The sequence below is a fragment of the Anas platyrhynchos genome, chromosome 11, assembly GCF_047663525.1.
Source record: "Anas platyrhynchos isolate ZD024472 breed Pekin duck chromosome 11, IASCAAS_PekinDuck_T2T, whole genome shotgun sequence".
NCBI classification, from domain to species: Eukaryota; Metazoa; Chordata; class Aves; order Anseriformes; family Anatidae; genus Anas; species Anas platyrhynchos.
The window spans coordinates 24,274,716-24,292,182 of NC_092597.1; the positions used below are offsets into that span (position 1 = coordinate 24,274,716).

At 37.8% G+C, this 17,467-nt stretch overlaps 1 protein-coding gene across 4 annotated transcripts in view; it reads right to left on the reverse strand.

The window, feature by feature from the left end:
• Positions 1-1,114: 1,114 nt before the first annotated feature.
• UACA (uveal autoantigen with coiled-coil domains and ankyrin repeats) overlaps positions 1,115-17,467 on the reverse strand; it is a 29,836-nt gene continuing 13,483 nt past the window's right edge. For 2 of the 4 annotated variants that reach the window (XM_027465611.3, XM_072043583.1), the window contains exons 3-19: positions 16,984-17,072; positions 16,162-16,226; positions 15,953-16,010; positions 15,422-15,492; positions 15,209-15,315; positions 14,083-14,264; positions 13,559-13,596; positions 12,762-12,848; positions 11,551-11,658; positions 10,761-10,793; positions 10,157-10,255; positions 9,931-9,967; positions 9,263-9,315; positions 5,486-8,188; positions 4,780-4,932; positions 3,764-3,829; positions 1,115-3,001 (exon numbers count right to left, since the gene is read on the reverse strand). In XM_027465611.3, the coding sequence (XP_027321412.3) occupies positions 2,930-3,001; positions 3,764-3,829; positions 4,780-4,932; positions 5,486-8,188; positions 9,263-9,315; positions 9,931-9,967; positions 10,157-10,255; positions 10,761-10,793; positions 11,551-11,658; positions 12,762-12,848; positions 13,559-13,596; positions 14,083-14,264; positions 15,209-15,315; positions 15,422-15,492; positions 15,953-16,010; positions 16,162-16,226; positions 16,984-17,072 (4,021 nt within the window). In that variant the 3' untranslated portion in view covers positions 1,115-2,929. The remainder of the gene's footprint in view (positions 3,002-3,763; positions 3,830-4,779; positions 4,933-5,485; positions 8,189-9,262; positions 9,316-9,930; positions 9,968-10,156; positions 10,256-10,760; positions 10,794-11,550; positions 11,659-12,761; positions 12,849-13,558; positions 13,597-14,082; positions 14,265-15,208; positions 15,316-15,421; positions 15,493-15,952; positions 16,011-16,161; positions 16,227-16,983; positions 17,073-17,467) is intronic. The other 2 variants (XM_072043581.1, XM_072043582.1) reach the window with 1 other exon arrangement.

Below are 17,467 nucleotides of genomic sequence, written 5' to 3' on the forward strand. Positions count from 1 at the left end.
TTAAAAAGAGAGGACAAAAGTAAGTTATTTCAGCAGAAGGAAATTACTCTGCTTACTAAAAAAATAAAAAGATACAAATACTATTCAAAAAGCTTTTAAATAGTTAGCCTTACTATGCAGTAAAAAAAAAAAATGTCAGAGATTACAAGACCCATATAGTACATCTGAGAGTATATAAAGTTATGGGGAAATTATCAGTGGAAATCACTTCAATGGTACCCTGTATGTTAACCGACTCCGTGAAGTTGACAGAATACATCTACTGGCTAAGGGGATATTTAGACACATCAAATCACAGACACATCAGAAAACAGTTCTACTTAAGTGTCATTTCCTCTTTAGAAAACCTCAAACATTTATTCTTTTACACACAGAAGCACGCACACACTTAAAGGTCAAAGAAGAGACTTACAAGAACCCTGAAGAAAGGATCTGCTTACTGACTCAGAAAACAAGCAGCTCCTGTAAAGCCTTCAAGGTCCAATGAAGATATCATTGTTCCAGTCACTCTTTAAATACAGTGAAGTTTCACTTGCACTGTTCATACCCTAACAACTGACCCCCTTACTCATTTTCACATCCCACGTGCAACAATAGTCACACCAAGTAACTAAAAATCAAGTTAATTGTAAAAGTAGGGAGCCCCTCTCAATTCGTAGCAAATAAGCCAACTTGAATAGTGCCAAGGAATTACCCTGCAAAGACTGCTTAGCAAGTCAGGCAGCAGTGTAACATGTTACATGAACATGTTTTCATTAAAAGTAGTAGTAAAACTTCACTGTCTCACCCCGAAAACCTAGGGACTGGTACAACAGACAGCATCACCTGTTTGATGCAGAGGTAGCCAGGGCAGGTTTACTTTGAAGGGCTAACTGGTGAAGCTTCATCTTTGATTCTTGATTAATATCATCAGAATTTTTACCAACCACAAATTCTGAAATTAGATGGAAAAACACCAATCCCAAAAAACACCAATCCCAGCAGACATCTAAAAATAAATGTGTTACCTGGTATTTGAGAGCACTGAAATGACTTCAATATCCTTCATGACCCACTACTTTGCCAAAACTATTTACATTGGTTTACCTTTTACAGAATTGACCACTACAATAAAAAAAGAAGAAAATATTTTATTAATAATGTAATATGGGAAAATATTAGAAAAACATACATAGAACTCCCTCAATAAAGAAACATACAATATCAAAATATGCCAGAGTTAGTTAGTATATTAAAACAATTTCTCTCTAATAAGAGTTTCAAGTAATGCAATCATAAAAGAATTTGGCTAAAAGTAATGTATAGATACTGAGATGTTTTCTGTAATAGTCCTCTAAGAAATTAAAGGAAAGCAGCACTAGATCTGTTGTACTACAGACGTATTTAGTAAATATATTAAATGTATTTATATAATAAAAACTGTCCTGCACATTTATCACTTTCTGTATCCCCCTCTACGTGGCAGTCATCTCTTCAATTCTATGACATGACTCTGCCCAAAAAGGGACACAAAAGGAAATAAATATAACATCACTGGAAAAAAAAAAAAGAAAAAGAGACCTAAGCCTGCAAGAGACAGCTTATTGGGAAGCCCAATTAACGTGAAGCAAAGAATTCAGCGTTCTTTCTTAAGTCTTTATTTTTCTGGAACATGGAAAAGGCAGCTCATCTTCTCTGCATCAGGATGCCAGGTTCCTACTTGCTAGTTATAAGCAAATGCTTTCAGCCAAGTAGCTTGAAGTTAACAGGGCTACCAATAGCACTCACACTGTTTGCACTATTAAAACACCAACATATGTTATTAGGCTCGCTTCTGAATTAGTTTCTTTGAATAGTCCCAAATTATTTTCTGCCATGAAACTTACTTATGGGAATATCATCCTTCAGATAAAAATGAAGCCCTGCTTTAATAGGTAGATTCCAAGCAAATAAAAATTCTCATTTCATTAATCTTACTATTTGCATCTTTCCCCATAAATAATCAGATTATAGTACATAATTTACAGTTAGGAGGAAAATACCTTAAAATTCCATGAGATAGTGTTTGAAAATCCAGTAACTAAATTATCTAGTGTACAGCTAAATGAGCTGCTCAGTCTACATCCATATTATGCCTAATGAAGAATGAAATTATACACAAGTAGAACTATTGCATTTATTTCAAAATGCTGCTCTACCAACTATGACACTCCAGTCCTACTACTTTAGCCTACAGTAATCGATATTACAAAGCATTCATGAAAAATCTCTTGGGTCAGGGGATAAACAAAGTTAGTGTTCTGAAGGAAAATTTGATTTTTGTGTCTTGTAAAAAGCAAAGGCACTACATCTTAAAGTTTATTTAAATAAAGTCTGTAACTTGGCCAGCCAAGTTACAGCGTATACCTAAATACCTTCCATCAAGCTTTGCAGCTGACTTTCTAAACACATTGCAGTAAGTGTCTATCAGCTTAAGTTACAAATAAAATAGTCACTTTCTTAATTGAAGGAGTTATACAGCTACAATACTTAGCCAAACTCATTTGAACATAATTTATTTTCAACCACATCATGAGAGTTCAAGTTATAGGACAAACTGGAATTTCTAGGTATAGGCCTTGTTTTAAGAAATGGTCAATCAGACATTGAAATAATTTAACTACTATGTCATCATTTTGACAGTCAATTTGCATACCAATTTTAAAATGTTCTACATCCTTTATTAATCTCTTGAAAAAAGTGTCAACTCTGAAACTTAGTAGCTCTATTTTACTGTTTTGAAAGAAAATATTTCAATTTTTAAAGTTGTTTCTTATACGAAGTAACTTTCTGGGGTTCTAATTGTAGCTGTATTATCACAATTACACAAATCTCATGAAGGTTATCACTACCATAATCACAGCATTCCTACAAGCTGCAGCAGCCTTCAAGAACAATGGCACTAAACACGTCAGCAAACAAGTCCCTGTCTCATTCGAATGATCTGTAGTAAAGCAGCTTGGACATCTTCATCCATGTGACCCTAGAGCAAGCAAACACTTAGTTAAAAAGTAAAATAGGAAAAAGTCCCATAAAATGTCAGCCCTTCATAAGCCCATATTAGTAGATTCTTCAAAATTGCTCAGAAGTCTTAACTCACTGCTGTATTTTCATCATTTTCTAGATAAATCTAAAATGTTGTAGGAACCCTGTTACAGTTTTCTCATTTGAGAAAGAATGGTCTGCCTTTCTGACCCAGTAGAGTCTTGTACAAAAATATGATTTGGGGAAAAAAAAAAACAAAAACATACTGTTCGTGTTCTCTAGAAGCAACAGCTTGCTGCTGTAGCAGTGGTCCTTCTTTTGCACACTTAAGTATCTGAAGGCACAACACAAGTTAGTTGCTCAGCTCTTCACTCAGCGAGAGCCACTCAACAGGCCTGCATTAAGATTTCCAGCTCCTACTTGACTTCTCTCCCACATTACGTGGGATAATGCAGAATTAATATGCTCACATCACCAGACATCATCATCCTCAAAGCAGGATCCTGCTACATGTAATCACACTGTAGACAAATGGCCATAAGAACACAGAATGGTAAGACTACAGTGCTTTTTTTTAACTTGTGCTTTTTTGTGGGATCAGTCCATTCTCTCAACTTCAAAACAGGTTGCTAATTTAAAGAGCTAATTAACAGATACTACTTTCAAGTTTGACGCCTTCTAGCATGACAGGTGGAAATGTTTTAAGAATCTCTACATCCAAATGACACAGTAAAACAATCTGAACTTGGGACTATCATACCTGTACAGCACTAAGAAGATGTGTCCGATAAACTGAAACTACCTCTTGATGCTGCCTTTTAGCATCCTATAAAAGGAAGACAAGGAAAAGAAATGAAGTCATTAAATCAATACCTATTCTTTCCATTTCCAGCTTTGTTGCCTTGGTTCTGCACACTAGACAAAGAAAAATTTCAAGGTTAAAGTTAGCTATATCCTCTCCACTAATCAGGGAAAGTCACTTTTTCACCTTTTTTATTGGTTATTTGCAGCAGAGTAATTTTGCTGAAAGGCTGTCAGAGACAGGCTGACCTAGTGTACCAGCCCAGGTGCTAAAACAGAAAACCTGTTCACCAACAGCATTAGCCATCTGTTTAAAAAAAACAATTCAAGCATGCTTTGCCTTACAAGGGCCAACCTTGCAAATACTATTGAAGATGCATCCTATTTCTGAACAGATATACTAATACCTGACTTTGCTCACATACGTAGCTTTAATTATGAGCGCTACTTAAGTCACAGGAGCCAAAAATGTATGCATTTGTGCACAAAACCACAGCACTTAGCACAAAGTGTTCCCCTCCACTGTTAGTGCTTAATGGTAAGTAATACACTTCACAGCATTTGCAGACAAGAGAACAGACAATAACCAAATCCATTAAGAAAGGACCACCTTACTTTCTTTTAGAGTGAGAAAACACATGGTTCTTTTTTTTGGTAAGAAATATTAACATGGAACTAGCATACAGAAATGGTCTTGGCATGAACTAGAGCAGCATCTTTCCATATCTCCTAAGCACAAGTTCTCTGTGCCCATTTCATCTGGAAGAGTTCCTAAATGTTGCAACTCTAGCATGCAGAAAGAAGCAAACAGATTTACAGACAGAAGTGGTTAGAGAAAAAAACAAAAGCAAATTTATGAATACTCTGCTGTTCCTCAAAGCCTAAGCCCACCGTGCTCTGCTGACCACATACTACAGAAGAATCACTGTAAGCAGCGTAATTGTGTGTCGGACAGCACCTTGCAGAATTACTTACAGCTAGCTGTTGTTGCAGTGTTTTTACTTGGTTCTGAAGCATTTCAACCTGCTGGTTCTGCCTCTTGGAAGGAATCCCACTGGTGTACGTAAGCTGAGACAAGCCATTAAGAGCTTGTTTTAACCGCTCCACATCATTAAGCAGTTCTGTAATCTTTAAAAGAAGCACATTTAAAAAAAAAACTCATAAGGATGCCTCATTGAAAAAATGATATTAACTTACAAAAAGTCTGGTGAAGAGTGGCAACCACTGAAGAGTTGCTGTCCTGGCATGCCATCATACTGGCTAAGAGATGAGTGGTGAGGGGAGAGACATCTTTTGTACAGAACGTACATTAACATGTATAATGCAGGTATTAACACTTGGAAACCAAGACAGGAATATTTCTTGTATTTAAAAGACAACCGTAAACATTCAAGCCACCAAACTGATGGAAGAATGAGCTTGTACCCCAAGAGTCTGGAAATCAGGTTGGTAGTTTAATCGGGTTGACCACAATATATGATACCAAAAGCTAACAAGGAATTAGAAAAACTTAGCATAATGCTACCAAAGCCAAGACTCCAGCTTTGCAGATTTGGGCCAGTCCTGCATACCTCATGCCCCATACACCGTCATACATGAACAGCTACATAACTGCATCTGCAACCTAGCTCTTTGCCACTACACTAAAAGTGTTAGGGCTGTTAACTAGCTGACAGCCTACCTTGTTATCCTTGGCTTCCACCTGCTTTGCTGACTCCTGTATTCTCTTCTGCAAGTCAATAATTGTCATCAGTGATTTATCACACCTTTCTTTCTGGTCTTTAATTTCTTGCTCAATACTGCAACTCCGTAACTGAAGCAATTCCTTTTCGTCCTTTAAAGAAAGCTCATTCTTTTTAGCTTGCAAAGCCTCTTCACATGCTTCCTCATACTTTTTATTTACACAAGACAAGTCTTCAGCTATGCTATTAATTTGGGCCTCCAGAGTACTTTTCATGGATTTGTATTCTGCCATGTCAATCACTTCTTTGCTCTCCAGGTCTGTTAGAGCTTGCCGATTAAGCTGAATCTCAGCCTGCAACTTCTGGATTTCCTCATTTTTAACTTGGTTTTCACCCTCCTTTTCTTTTAAACTGTCTTTGGCTGCTTTGATTTCCTGTTCCAGCATTTCCTTCATTTGTGTATATTCTACTAAAGATATTGAAGATTTTTTTAGATCCAACAACTCCTGCTGTAGTTCTCCTACTTTTAGTGTCTCTTTGTCGTAACATTCCTTCTTACTTCTGAGGGCTTCCTTTAGATCCTCTATAGTGTGACCGAGCGCCTTCTTCAAGGCTTCAATTTGTTCCACTGAAAGGTGCTGACCCTCCACAGGAGCCTGCAGAGGTACGGTCTGGTTGGCACTCTCCTGCAGCTCACCTCTCTCATCTTTGTTGCCTGTGTATTTCTGCAGCAATTCTCTCAGTTGCTTATTCAGCTCCTCCATTTTGCTTGCAAACATTTTTTCCAATTCATGGGATTTCTCGGCAAGGATATAGTTCTGTTGCAAGTCATTTTGGATGGACAAAATGCCATTTTTGAGCTTTTCGTTCTCCAGTTTGTACTTCATGTTTTCCTCCTCACTTTCTCTGCACTTCTGCGCCTGCTCCTGCAACTGCGCTTTTAATTCTTTCACTGTAGCTTCAAAGCTTTGTTCTCGGTCTTCAAAGGAGGCAACTGGGGCATATCTCGAATTAATGCATTCCTGAATTGTGTCAAGTTCCTTCTTCTGGGCTTCAATTTCTGCGTGTAACTGTAAGATTTCTTCTTGACCCCTCTTATATTCAGCCATTATTGCAGCATTGTTTTCCTGAAGTTCCTGCATGCTTTTATTTAAAGTAGTCACTTTGGCTTCATGATCTTTTAAGCTTATATACTCAGTTTGTAATTGATTCTGTAAAAGTTTCACCTTATTTTTCAAGGTTCCGTTTTCTTCATTTACCCTCACAAATTCTCGCTTTATCTCTTCAGTTTTTCCCTTCAGATCTGACAGCTCCCTATTAGTCTCTTCTAGTGTGTTATTCAAAACTGTTTTAATCTCTTCATGTGTTGTAGCTAAAACGTACTGATCCCTGAGAGTCTCTCTTATGACTGTGTTTTCAGACACGAGTTTGCACATTTTTTCTTGTTCATCATCATATTTTTTCTGAAGCTCAGCAAGCTGACGTTCAAGTTCAATACCACTAGATTTTAGAGCTTCCACTTCTTTTTTGTGCTGCTCTGGAGACAGGTACACAGCTTGGAAGTGGCTGATGTTCTCACTTAAGTTGTTCTTCTCCACCAGTAACTTCTCAGCTTCTGCTTTGCTTTCATTGTACTTTTTAGTTATTTCAAAAAGCTTTTTGGTAAGATCACCAACAGTCACATCACTTGTTTTTTTCAATTCTTCATGGATTTTTAAAGGCACATTCTGGCTTTTTATTTCAGTTTTTAACACTTGGATTTGTTGCTTAAGCATCTTGTTATCAACCTGAAAACTTTCAAGTTCCTTCTGCAGCGCTTGATTCTTCTGTGATAATTCAGAAATTGTTTTCCCAAGTTCCTTGCTTTTTTGCTCAAATCCACTCCTCATTTGCTCATGGTCTTCTGGCTTTATATGCTGAGCAAGTTTAGCTTTCTGACTCTCAGATTCCTTCTTTAGAAGGCGAATCTCTGCCTGCAATTTTTCATGCTCTCCTTCCATCTCTGCTAACTTCCTTGCTTTCTCATTTACTTCATTTGATAACAAACTCTTCATGTTTTCAAATTTCTCTGAAGTTACAGAGTGGGCTAACTTTGCTGCTGTTTCTTTGAGCTGTCCTTCCAACTCCATGACATTTTTTCCCTTTTTATCTCGCTCCATCTCCAACTTAACAAGTTCCTTCTGCAACCTTTTATTCTCTTCTACCAGCCTTCCTTCATCTCTCTTAAATTCTGCCACTAGCAATTCATTCTGCTTAATCTGGTTCCTTAGTTTACCCACTTCAGCAGAGGCTCCTTCATACTTTGTTTTCATTTCTTTCAACTGATCCTTCAGCTCCTCTGTTAGCTTACTGTTTCCCGAAGCAGCTTCGTTAGTCAAGTGATCCTTCAGAGCAAGAAAGTGGGTCTGCATTTGCTTAACTTTGCCTTCCGAGTCAAACATTCTCTTCTGTACATCTTTTAAAGCATCTTCCAGTTGTTTTATCTGTCCGTCAGATTCTTCCTTGGTTCTTTCACATTCTGATGCCAAAGCTTTACATTCAGATACTTTGTGAGACAGTTCTCTCTGCAATTTGTTTATTTCTTCTTTTGCTGCACCATAGCAGGTCCTCATGTTGTCAAGTTCTTTCTTTAAAGTTTCCTTCTCTGAACTGGATGATTGGTTAGGCAGGGACAGCTCCAGGGGTCTCAGCATAGACCTAGACTGAAGATAAATTGGCACAAAAGTAGATACACATTTCTTCCCAAGTCATGCACGTGTGCATTGTCAAATTCATAACTACTTTATATCTATGCTGATATGAGCATAAAATTTTCAGAGCTTCTTTTTAAATACACTATTCTATTCCTGCCCATACTATAAAATACATATTTCAGCTTTCAACAATAAAAATTGATTATAATTCTAGTTATTTTTTCCCAGTCATCAGACACTACTGACGTTAACATGCAGCTACAGTACATTTGTTTTATTTTCCCTCATTATTCATATTTAATTATACATCTGCTCAAAGAAATTGGATTTAGTAAGAGTGTCCCCTCCCTCAAACACATGAAAACAACAGTAAAAAGGAATTGGAAGAGACTGAGTATGTCATGGTTAACAGGACCTCCTCTCAGAAATGACCGAAGAAAACAGTCATTTTATTCTCTGTCCAATAAAGGATATCTAAAAAAAAAATAAGAACTTTTGCTGTTCTGCTACGAGGTCTTCACTGCCAACCATCACTTTGCTACCAGGCACTATGCTCATTACATGGCACAGACCTGCTCTGGGGAACTCAGTTGTGCTGCAAGTACTTACTGCTTTCAGGTCACTTCCTGACACGATTAGCTTAAAGCCACTTATTGTGGACAGGGTTTGGGTCTTTGGCTGGGTGATTTTTGAAGGCTGCTAGCTATCAGCAAACAAAATTGGCAGGAAATTATTAAGTTGGCAGGAAAATAAAGTCTTATGAATTGTAACTGAATTTAAAGCAAGAAAAAGTTATGGAGATGAAAAAACACTTATACTTGGAAGTGTGACTGCTAACCCAGCAATGTGCTGATTCAGTTTAAAAATGCCCATTAAAAGCCAATCAGTACTGATATCCTCACAGTATTTAAAGCCATTTCACAAACATAACTCTAGAGGGCACCACCAGTTAAAAAAACATAGCAAGCCTAGTATATAAAATTTTGTGTTCAGAAGAAGGTTAATATACATACATTTACGATCATATTTAGCCTTCCCAAGCATAACAACCTTAGAATTTTGCTTAGAGAAAATATTTATTACCTGTGACTCCACAGCAAACACTTGACCTTGCTTAAGTAATAAATCTTCTTTTCCTGTATTTTCAAAGCAAATAGCATTTAGTCTGTTTAAAAAACAATAACACAAATCACAAGAGCTATGTTTTTCCTTCCTAGTTTTATTCTCTTCAACGCAACTGTGCTATGTAGGTTGGTATTTAAGTATTCAGAGTTAAATGTAAAAGACTTCAGTTTCTGGAAATGGAATTATTTCTAGCAGAAGTGTAGGCTGAGGTACTGCATTTAAAGTTGTGCTTCAACTTGCCTACAGCAAGCCCTCACGATGACCATAGCTTTCGTGTTCAGCAGAAGCAATTCACAGACACGAGCCACAGCACTGTTAATGAAGAATGGAAAGGCTCTGGAGCAGAGACCTTGCTTAGCTTGTTTTTCATGCTCTTAGAAGACATACCAGAGTTACAACCCAGATTTCACAAGACCACAATCACTTGTAAGAGTGATCAATAATGCCCTAGAACTCAGGTACAAACACAACTGGGCCCAGCTGCCTGCCTTCTGAGGTCTACAGTGTGGAAAATCACATTATGTTTGTCTATAGTTAAAACAACAGGAAAAGGGAAAAAAAACAAACACACACACTTTGTTTTCTAACACTGCATCATGCATAGCAAATTTAAGAACTATACTTACTATTTCCAAAGTTACTTCCGGATGTCACAAAGTCAACCTAAAAGCAAACAGTGGGAAATACAAAAAATAAAGCTTACATCAAATTTTTTCCATATTTAAGCTATGGATCAAAGAGCAGAGAAAGCTTTTCAAATTAGATAACCCTTTGAACAATTTTAAGTTCTGTAAGTATTTTTTTTACAGTAAATATCAAGCATCTTACTACATTTCAAATCAGTTAACGTACTTCATAATATTTGAGTTTAGCTTTCAGAGCTTCGATAGTTCTTAAGCTTTCTTCCTGCTGTTTTTCCTTGGTAGCTAGGATTTTCTTCAATTCATCTTTCTGAAAGAGAATAAAAAGTGCCAAATAGCCAAGGCCACAGGAATGACCAGATTCATAAAATCTTAAGCAACTTTAAAAAAGCAGTTTAGGGAGAACTTCAACCAAAATCAGCATTGAAAAAATCCTTGAATTCTTCATTTTAAAATTCTTCTACAAAGCTGCTCATCTACAAGGACAGTCTCAAAGAAAGAGTCAAGGGAATATGTACCAACATCATGAGAATAAACTAGATTGCACGTTTATTAGCCTTGCATTGATGAAAATCACTACTTAAACAGATACTTACAACATTAAGTCTGTTTTAGAGGTGAGATAGGAATTAGAATATATTAGTTGCAGTATTACAAATGCTATACAGCTGTATGAACTGAGAACATATTACTAGATACTTTGTTTAGCATTTATACATCACTTTTCTCTATAGTTTTAAATACTATTTCTTAAATGCAATATACATTTCCCCTATTTCACAGTTCTCTTACACTTTAAGGCGATATAATCATACCTCAATTTCAAGATCATCTGCAAACATTTGTTCCTGCAAAAATAACAAAAATCCCCCCACAAATCATTTTTAAAATAATGTTTTCAAGGGGCTTATACACAGTTCATTAATTGATGAGTCTATCCCAGTTTCTAATACTACATGCTTCTGATACACTGTTCCCCTCACATTTACCACCTAACCTCTGCCAACAGGAAAAAATAAAGACGTTTGTCAAAACAGTATCTCATGACATACATACTAAGCAAATAGAACATCTTTTCAGTTATCTAGACCATATGCCATTGAGGTGGAAGAGTTTTTCAGTTAAAAAATGCTGATTTTTGAGTGTGAATAGTAAACAGGAGGAATGGTTTGGTTGAGGGGAGGTGGTTTGTTCAGGGTGTGGGAGGGGGCTGGTATGAAATGGGAGTTCATATTTCAGAGAGTGATCCTATATTGAAAACCCTTTCCCCACCCACTTTTGCCAACTGAAGGGTTTTCACTTATTTTCCACTTAAACTAACAACTGGAAAATAAGCAGTGGCTGTAAGTACCTGTACACAACACCTACATTTAAATGGCAGATTAAGTTTACTTTCCAAATTACAATATACCAGAATACCTCATGGTTCCAATTACATTAACTATAGCTATAAATGCTATTGCTCAACTTTATGAGGATCAGTGGATGAAGCTGTAATATCTCCTCACATGTTGAGTATTACTACAGACTGCAGGCCGTTGCAGAACAAAATGACAGCAACACATACAGAAATATTTACAGTAAAGCAGTGAATACTGAGTTTACCTCATTTAATTGTAGTTGTAGCCCACTAATTCTATCCAGCAACATCCTTTGCTCTTCTTGTACTTCTCTCATTCTATCCTTCAAATCTTGATTTTCTAACTCCAATTCCTTAAAAAAAAAAAAGCAACAAAATAAAGCAATAAATACACTATGCTCGCATGAGGAAAGCTAATGAATTTACACCAACAATTTTAACAGCCATTAAAGACGCATCAAGCCTTGCCTAAGTGATTCTGAGGCCTCACTTTAGGTCTCCATCATTCTTGAGTTTAGAAAAGCACATTTCAAAGTCTTCCAGATTTGTGTCTCTAATAGGCCATTCTGACATAAGTTTAAATAATGGTTTTGGGAGTATTTGCAGGGTAAGATTACTTTCAGTGCTGACAGCACTAAAGAGGCTGCTTACCTACTGTCTGCTAACAAGTAAAAGTAACTAGTACTAAAACAATCCCTGAAACCCAACCACCACAGCCAAAGCTGTAATGAAAAAACCTCACTGGCATGAAGCGCAGCAACCTTTAAATGGACAAGTGTTCCAGCAACCCCAAGACTCACCCTGGTAATGCATATGAATCCAATGCATGAGAACTATACCATGGGTCTTGGGCCTTCAATCAGTCCAGCATTTACATCCCAACAAAGGCTGTTTAACCACTGCTAGATAACCACCTGAGGTAACCACTTCAGCTCAAAGCAGACAGGTTTCATTTAGAGATCCTTATTCTTTTAAGACAAAGGATTTCAAAATGAAAGTCTCAATTTCTCCATGGTTTGTGCCCCACAGCTTAAAGTTTTACTTACCTGTTTGAGAACTGTATTGACACAGTAAGATAACAAAAAAACAAATACCAGTTAATAGAACAATTATAATACAAGTTATTTTTAAGGAATACAAGCCCATATCTCCTGAGAATGTTACACCTTCGTGTTTCGTGACACAGTAGACACAAGATTAAGAGATGGGAAGGGGTGACGTGAAGAGGCTCCCAAGTATTCATTATATAAATTTTTATTTTCTTGCAAAACTTTATAGCTTATCTGCATAATTGCCACTTTACATACTCACACAATTAAGTTTTAAGTAAACAGCAATATCTATGACCTTTCTTCATGGAATTGCTAATGCTTATTTACAATCACATCTTGTCTTTAATATGCCTGGTTCATTATGCACGTGGGAATATGTAGTTGTAGAAATCCTTCTTGCTTACCTGAGCGTTATGTTCCTTCTGATACAGCCTGACATTCACCTCCTCCTGTGCATGCAGCCGATTCCACTTTTGTGACATATTAGACATCTGTTATTGCAACATTCAAAGCGTTAATTTTTATTCCTGTTGCAGTCTGACAACATCCATTTCTGGGGACAGCAGGCTGCTCTCACAACTCCCTTTTCAGCTTCCACTGGGGGGCAATACCACTGAGCGTTCAAACTTCGACAGACCGCTTCTCAATAAGTAGACCACCCACAACCTCGTCCAGACAGAAAACAGGATGCTTGTCAAAGCTCAAACCCCAAATATGCAAATAAAATATTTTTCATATAGAAATACAAACACCATCTAATTATAGATGGAATCTTCCATGCTACGTTTGAAGTCAACTCAAAAATACTGAATCAGTTTTGCATCCCTGTGCAGTATTAGCCACTCTCTCAACAGTACCAGCTGTGTGCTGAATTTTGGCAGTCGGGAGTGAACAGCTTACACCTCACCTCTTTCAGTTTCATACAACTGCAACATGTAGAGAGTACAAGTTTCCTAGGGATGGGAAACAAGTACAAATCTCCTAGGGATGTAGCTCACAAAAGACAGTTTTACTCATGAATCACCTTTACACGCTAGCAAACAAAGCTAATTACTTCACAGTACCAAAGATCAAAAAAAAAAATCAGTAAGATTTACACCACAAATCTGCAACCTTTCTGCAATATACACCAAACATTTGAGTTAAGAACACCTTGAAAAATGTTGTTGGATCAGTTAAAACACAACTCAGTAAGACTCACCTTTTGTTCAGACTGCCCTTTCTTCATGGTATCTCTTCCTAAAAATAAAAAGCAACATGAAATAGGAAGTTAAAAAAAAAAAAAAGCATTTCATTCAGATTCACGCAAGGCATACCTAGTTAATCTACTTATGTTTCTTTCTTGGAAGGACGTTTCAAGAAACAGTAATTTTCCCCCTCCAACTGTCCCTCCCCCCCCCCAATTAATAAAAAATGAAAGCATTTCACAAATACAAGCAAAGCTTGTCCTAAAAATAAGGCTGAACTCTGATCAATACTGCAATGCCGGACTCATTAACACTAATACCCTTTATCTCATGATGTCACAGCCTGCATTAACTTTAAAAAGTTTTACTAAACACAAGCAAAGAAACATAACCCTTCTTTTCCCTCCTATGCAGGGTGGGTATCACCTTTTGGTTTAAAGGACTACAGCCATCCCACAGCCACACAAAGACATAACTTTGGGAAGACACAACCCAAATGAAGGAGTAATAGCAAGCAGTAACAGCACGTTCTTCATACCTTTGCCGGAATCCTCAATGGCAGCTTTTATTAAAGTCAAAATGTCAATATTGTCACCGATTCTGGCATAGTAAGCACAGTCATGACCAAGGCCATCGACCAAACTAACATCTGCACCATTTTTGAGCAAAACTTCTACCGCGTCCTTGCAGCCATATTCACAGCCTAACATTAGGGCAGTCCTGAGGATGGGGAGAAAGATTGCATTCAGAGACGCTGGGATCGTGTGCTTTCAAAGGAGCACTCACAGATATAAATCCTTTGTACACTCATCTCTGATCATGGAAAGCTGAGTGAAGGAACATTTCCTCTCTCAAGAGAGGAGACTACATTTTAAAAGTCATTTAGCCAACATTTAAATATTTGTCAAAAAGCAAAACAACACTAACAGCAGCACTTCCCTGAAGCCCAGTGTAAGCCTGCTGCCTTTGAGAGCACCACCCAGCTGTTTAGAAATCTCATGCGATTTTTGGCTTACTCTATTTACATACAAACATCAATAGACACAACACACACAAGACAAAAATAAAGACAAAGTTTGAGTGAGTGCTTGGGAGCCCTGGCACTGCCTCCCAAACACACACTTGCCAGCCTCAGGACATGCAACGCAAGTGCCTGTGCTCTGTCTCACAGCAGCCTCATGTCCACTGACCACCAGGCAGCCGTCCTCCAAGAAATAACAGGCAGGAGTAGCTCGGTTAGAAAGCCCCCCCACCCACTCCTCCATGTATAATGAATAAAACAGTTCTGGGCCCTCAGGTCCCTTGGAAGCCCCAGTGAGACTCAAGTACCACTTCTGTCATGACCCATTTTACTCGTGGATCCCAAAGAGAGCAAGTTGCAGCTGTGGACAGAAATCTTTAAAGCAGCCAACCACCATTTCCCTGCTGGCAGCAGCATGCAATACTTTCCACACAAGTCTACAGGTATTTTAGGTGCAAGAACAAGCAATAAGAAAAGCCAATTTTGTTTGAATTATTGAATTGTAACATTACTTCTGGACTAAGTCCCAGGTCAGAGTTTTTTCCTGCTGAATTTAACATTTTTCTGTAGCCTGAAAGCTAATGGACGGCCTTCTAGCCTTTAACTGTGAGCAAGCATTCTGACAGCCCTCTGCATGCCTTACCTGTTTTGTTTGTCCCTGGCATTAACATCTGCTCCTCTGTCTATTAGAAGCTGACAAACTGTGGGACGACACATCTGAGTGGCCAGCACCAGCGGTGTCCTCCCATCCTGAAAAGGGAAAGAGGGCAGGAAATAAGGAAAGGCAAGGGAAGCAAAGAAAGCACAAGAGCTCCAGTAGGGCTTGTATGGGAAAGAGGTCTGAGCAACAACTTACTCCATCTTTTGCATTCACTGAGGCCCCATGATCACACAGAAGCTGTATGCTGGAAGAACAGTCTGACATAGCTTTCAAGAGAAGGAGGAAAAAGCAGGTTATATTGCTGAACATGAACGCCTTCATGAAACTGTAAGCACTGCACTGGCTTCTTAAAAATTCATGCAAGTTAAAGCATGAGAAGGCTACGTGACTTGCTCTCTTACAGCAGTCCCGAAGGCACACGTAAACTCAGACACTACTTTAAGACACTGCACAGCATAATGAAGATTCACAAAATCCACAGAGTGAAGTTAACTTACTAACATCATTGCTCTAGAACGCTCTTCATGATACTTAAGATTTTACTAGACAATTCACAGGCATCGGAAGAGAATTATAGACCTACATCCTCTAAGTCTGTTAACAAGCTTGTTATTGAGGAAAAGTGTCATTACAACATATAGCAGGGGAAGTTAAAAAATAATTAGGCACATCTGAGAGTTATCGTTAAAGACTTCATATTACAGTCACCAGAAAAGCAAAACCTACCTGCATCATGAAGAGCAGTTCTTCCTTGAAGATCCACATTTTCTGTTGGACAATTGTACTGTTAAAATAAGTAACTTGCGTTATCAAATAGGCTTCAGATTGCATTTAAAGTATCTCAATTTCAAACCAGTATATTTAAGAGCACCTTCCCCCACACTCCACCCAAAGAATAAAAACCGTACCAAAGGACAAGTTATGTCTTTCAGTACCTGCAACAGCTTTTGCAGACATAAAGCGTGTCCATATTTTGCAGCTAGGTGCAATGCATTTCTACCTAAAAAGAAATATCAACGTCAATTCGGGATCTATTTTGAACATTCATTTTTTAGAGGGAGGTGAGGAGGTCATTTCTGTCAGTTTTGTAACTGTCATCTCTCCTGCATACACTTTGCTATTTGATAAACAGTGAGTTTTACTTTTTTTTTTTTTTTAAGGGAAACTGCATCCAAGAATTCATGAATAGCGAGAAATGGTATAAGAGTTTTAAAAAAGAAATCTGTCATATGAAAGGAGGCTAGAATATTTCTGTAATGAAGCTGGAAACAAGAGAATATTCATTTACCAAGTTAAATTGTGAGATGAACAATCTGAGGCAAAATTAGCACCCATTTTAACTGCCCGTTTCACAACATCTTTGCATAAACTTTGATATCACGTATGCAAACCAAGAAGGTAGCAGAGAGGTGCTCTGAAGTTTTGAGGGCTCAACACAGGTGCGCAAACACCTTCCATACCACTGAAGTCATAGCCCCATTGTGCACAGTACTTACCAACACTCAGTGTAACACACTTGGTATTTAAATTAATACATTCATTTAAAACAGTTCTCATGCTGTTCTTCTCAAGCAGATACAGCCTGGCTGAAATAGACCATACAGTTAAGTGTGTTTGTTTTGTTTTGCCAACCCCAGGAAACACTAAAGAAAGGAAGGAGATCTACCCTGCAGCTTAGCTTAACCCTAAACCAAAGTGAAAACTGAGCTGGGAACTTCTGCAAGTTGCACCTGAACATTTGACGAGATGAAGCATACCTGCAGCATCAGTGGCTGTGATATCAACTCCGTGAATAAGGATGGTGTTCAAACAGTCTAGGTTTCCCTTTGACGCTACAACATGGAATCTAAACACAGAAAAAAACTTTAAGCACAACTGTTTCATACACAAAAATAGTGGTATTAACCAGGAAAGTCAAAGCAAATCATTGTATTTTCAAAGAATTATACCATACAAACTCAACTTTGTACAATGTCCAAATCCGGTTCTGCAAATTTCACTTTAAGGAACAATACAACTTTCCTGAGAAGTAGTCAATATTTACCTGGAATCATTGACTCAAGTAGAATACCTACACTTGCCTTTCTCCCCATTTGGGTGTGAGTATTTAAATGTATGCTCTTGCTGAAGTAAAGGCTCTTTGTGAGAAATTGACATTTGAGCTATCTGGCATTCCATGGCAGCTGGGGATGGGTGCAGCACCTCAAAAAAAGCACCTTTCAGAAACTAGCTATGATGAGT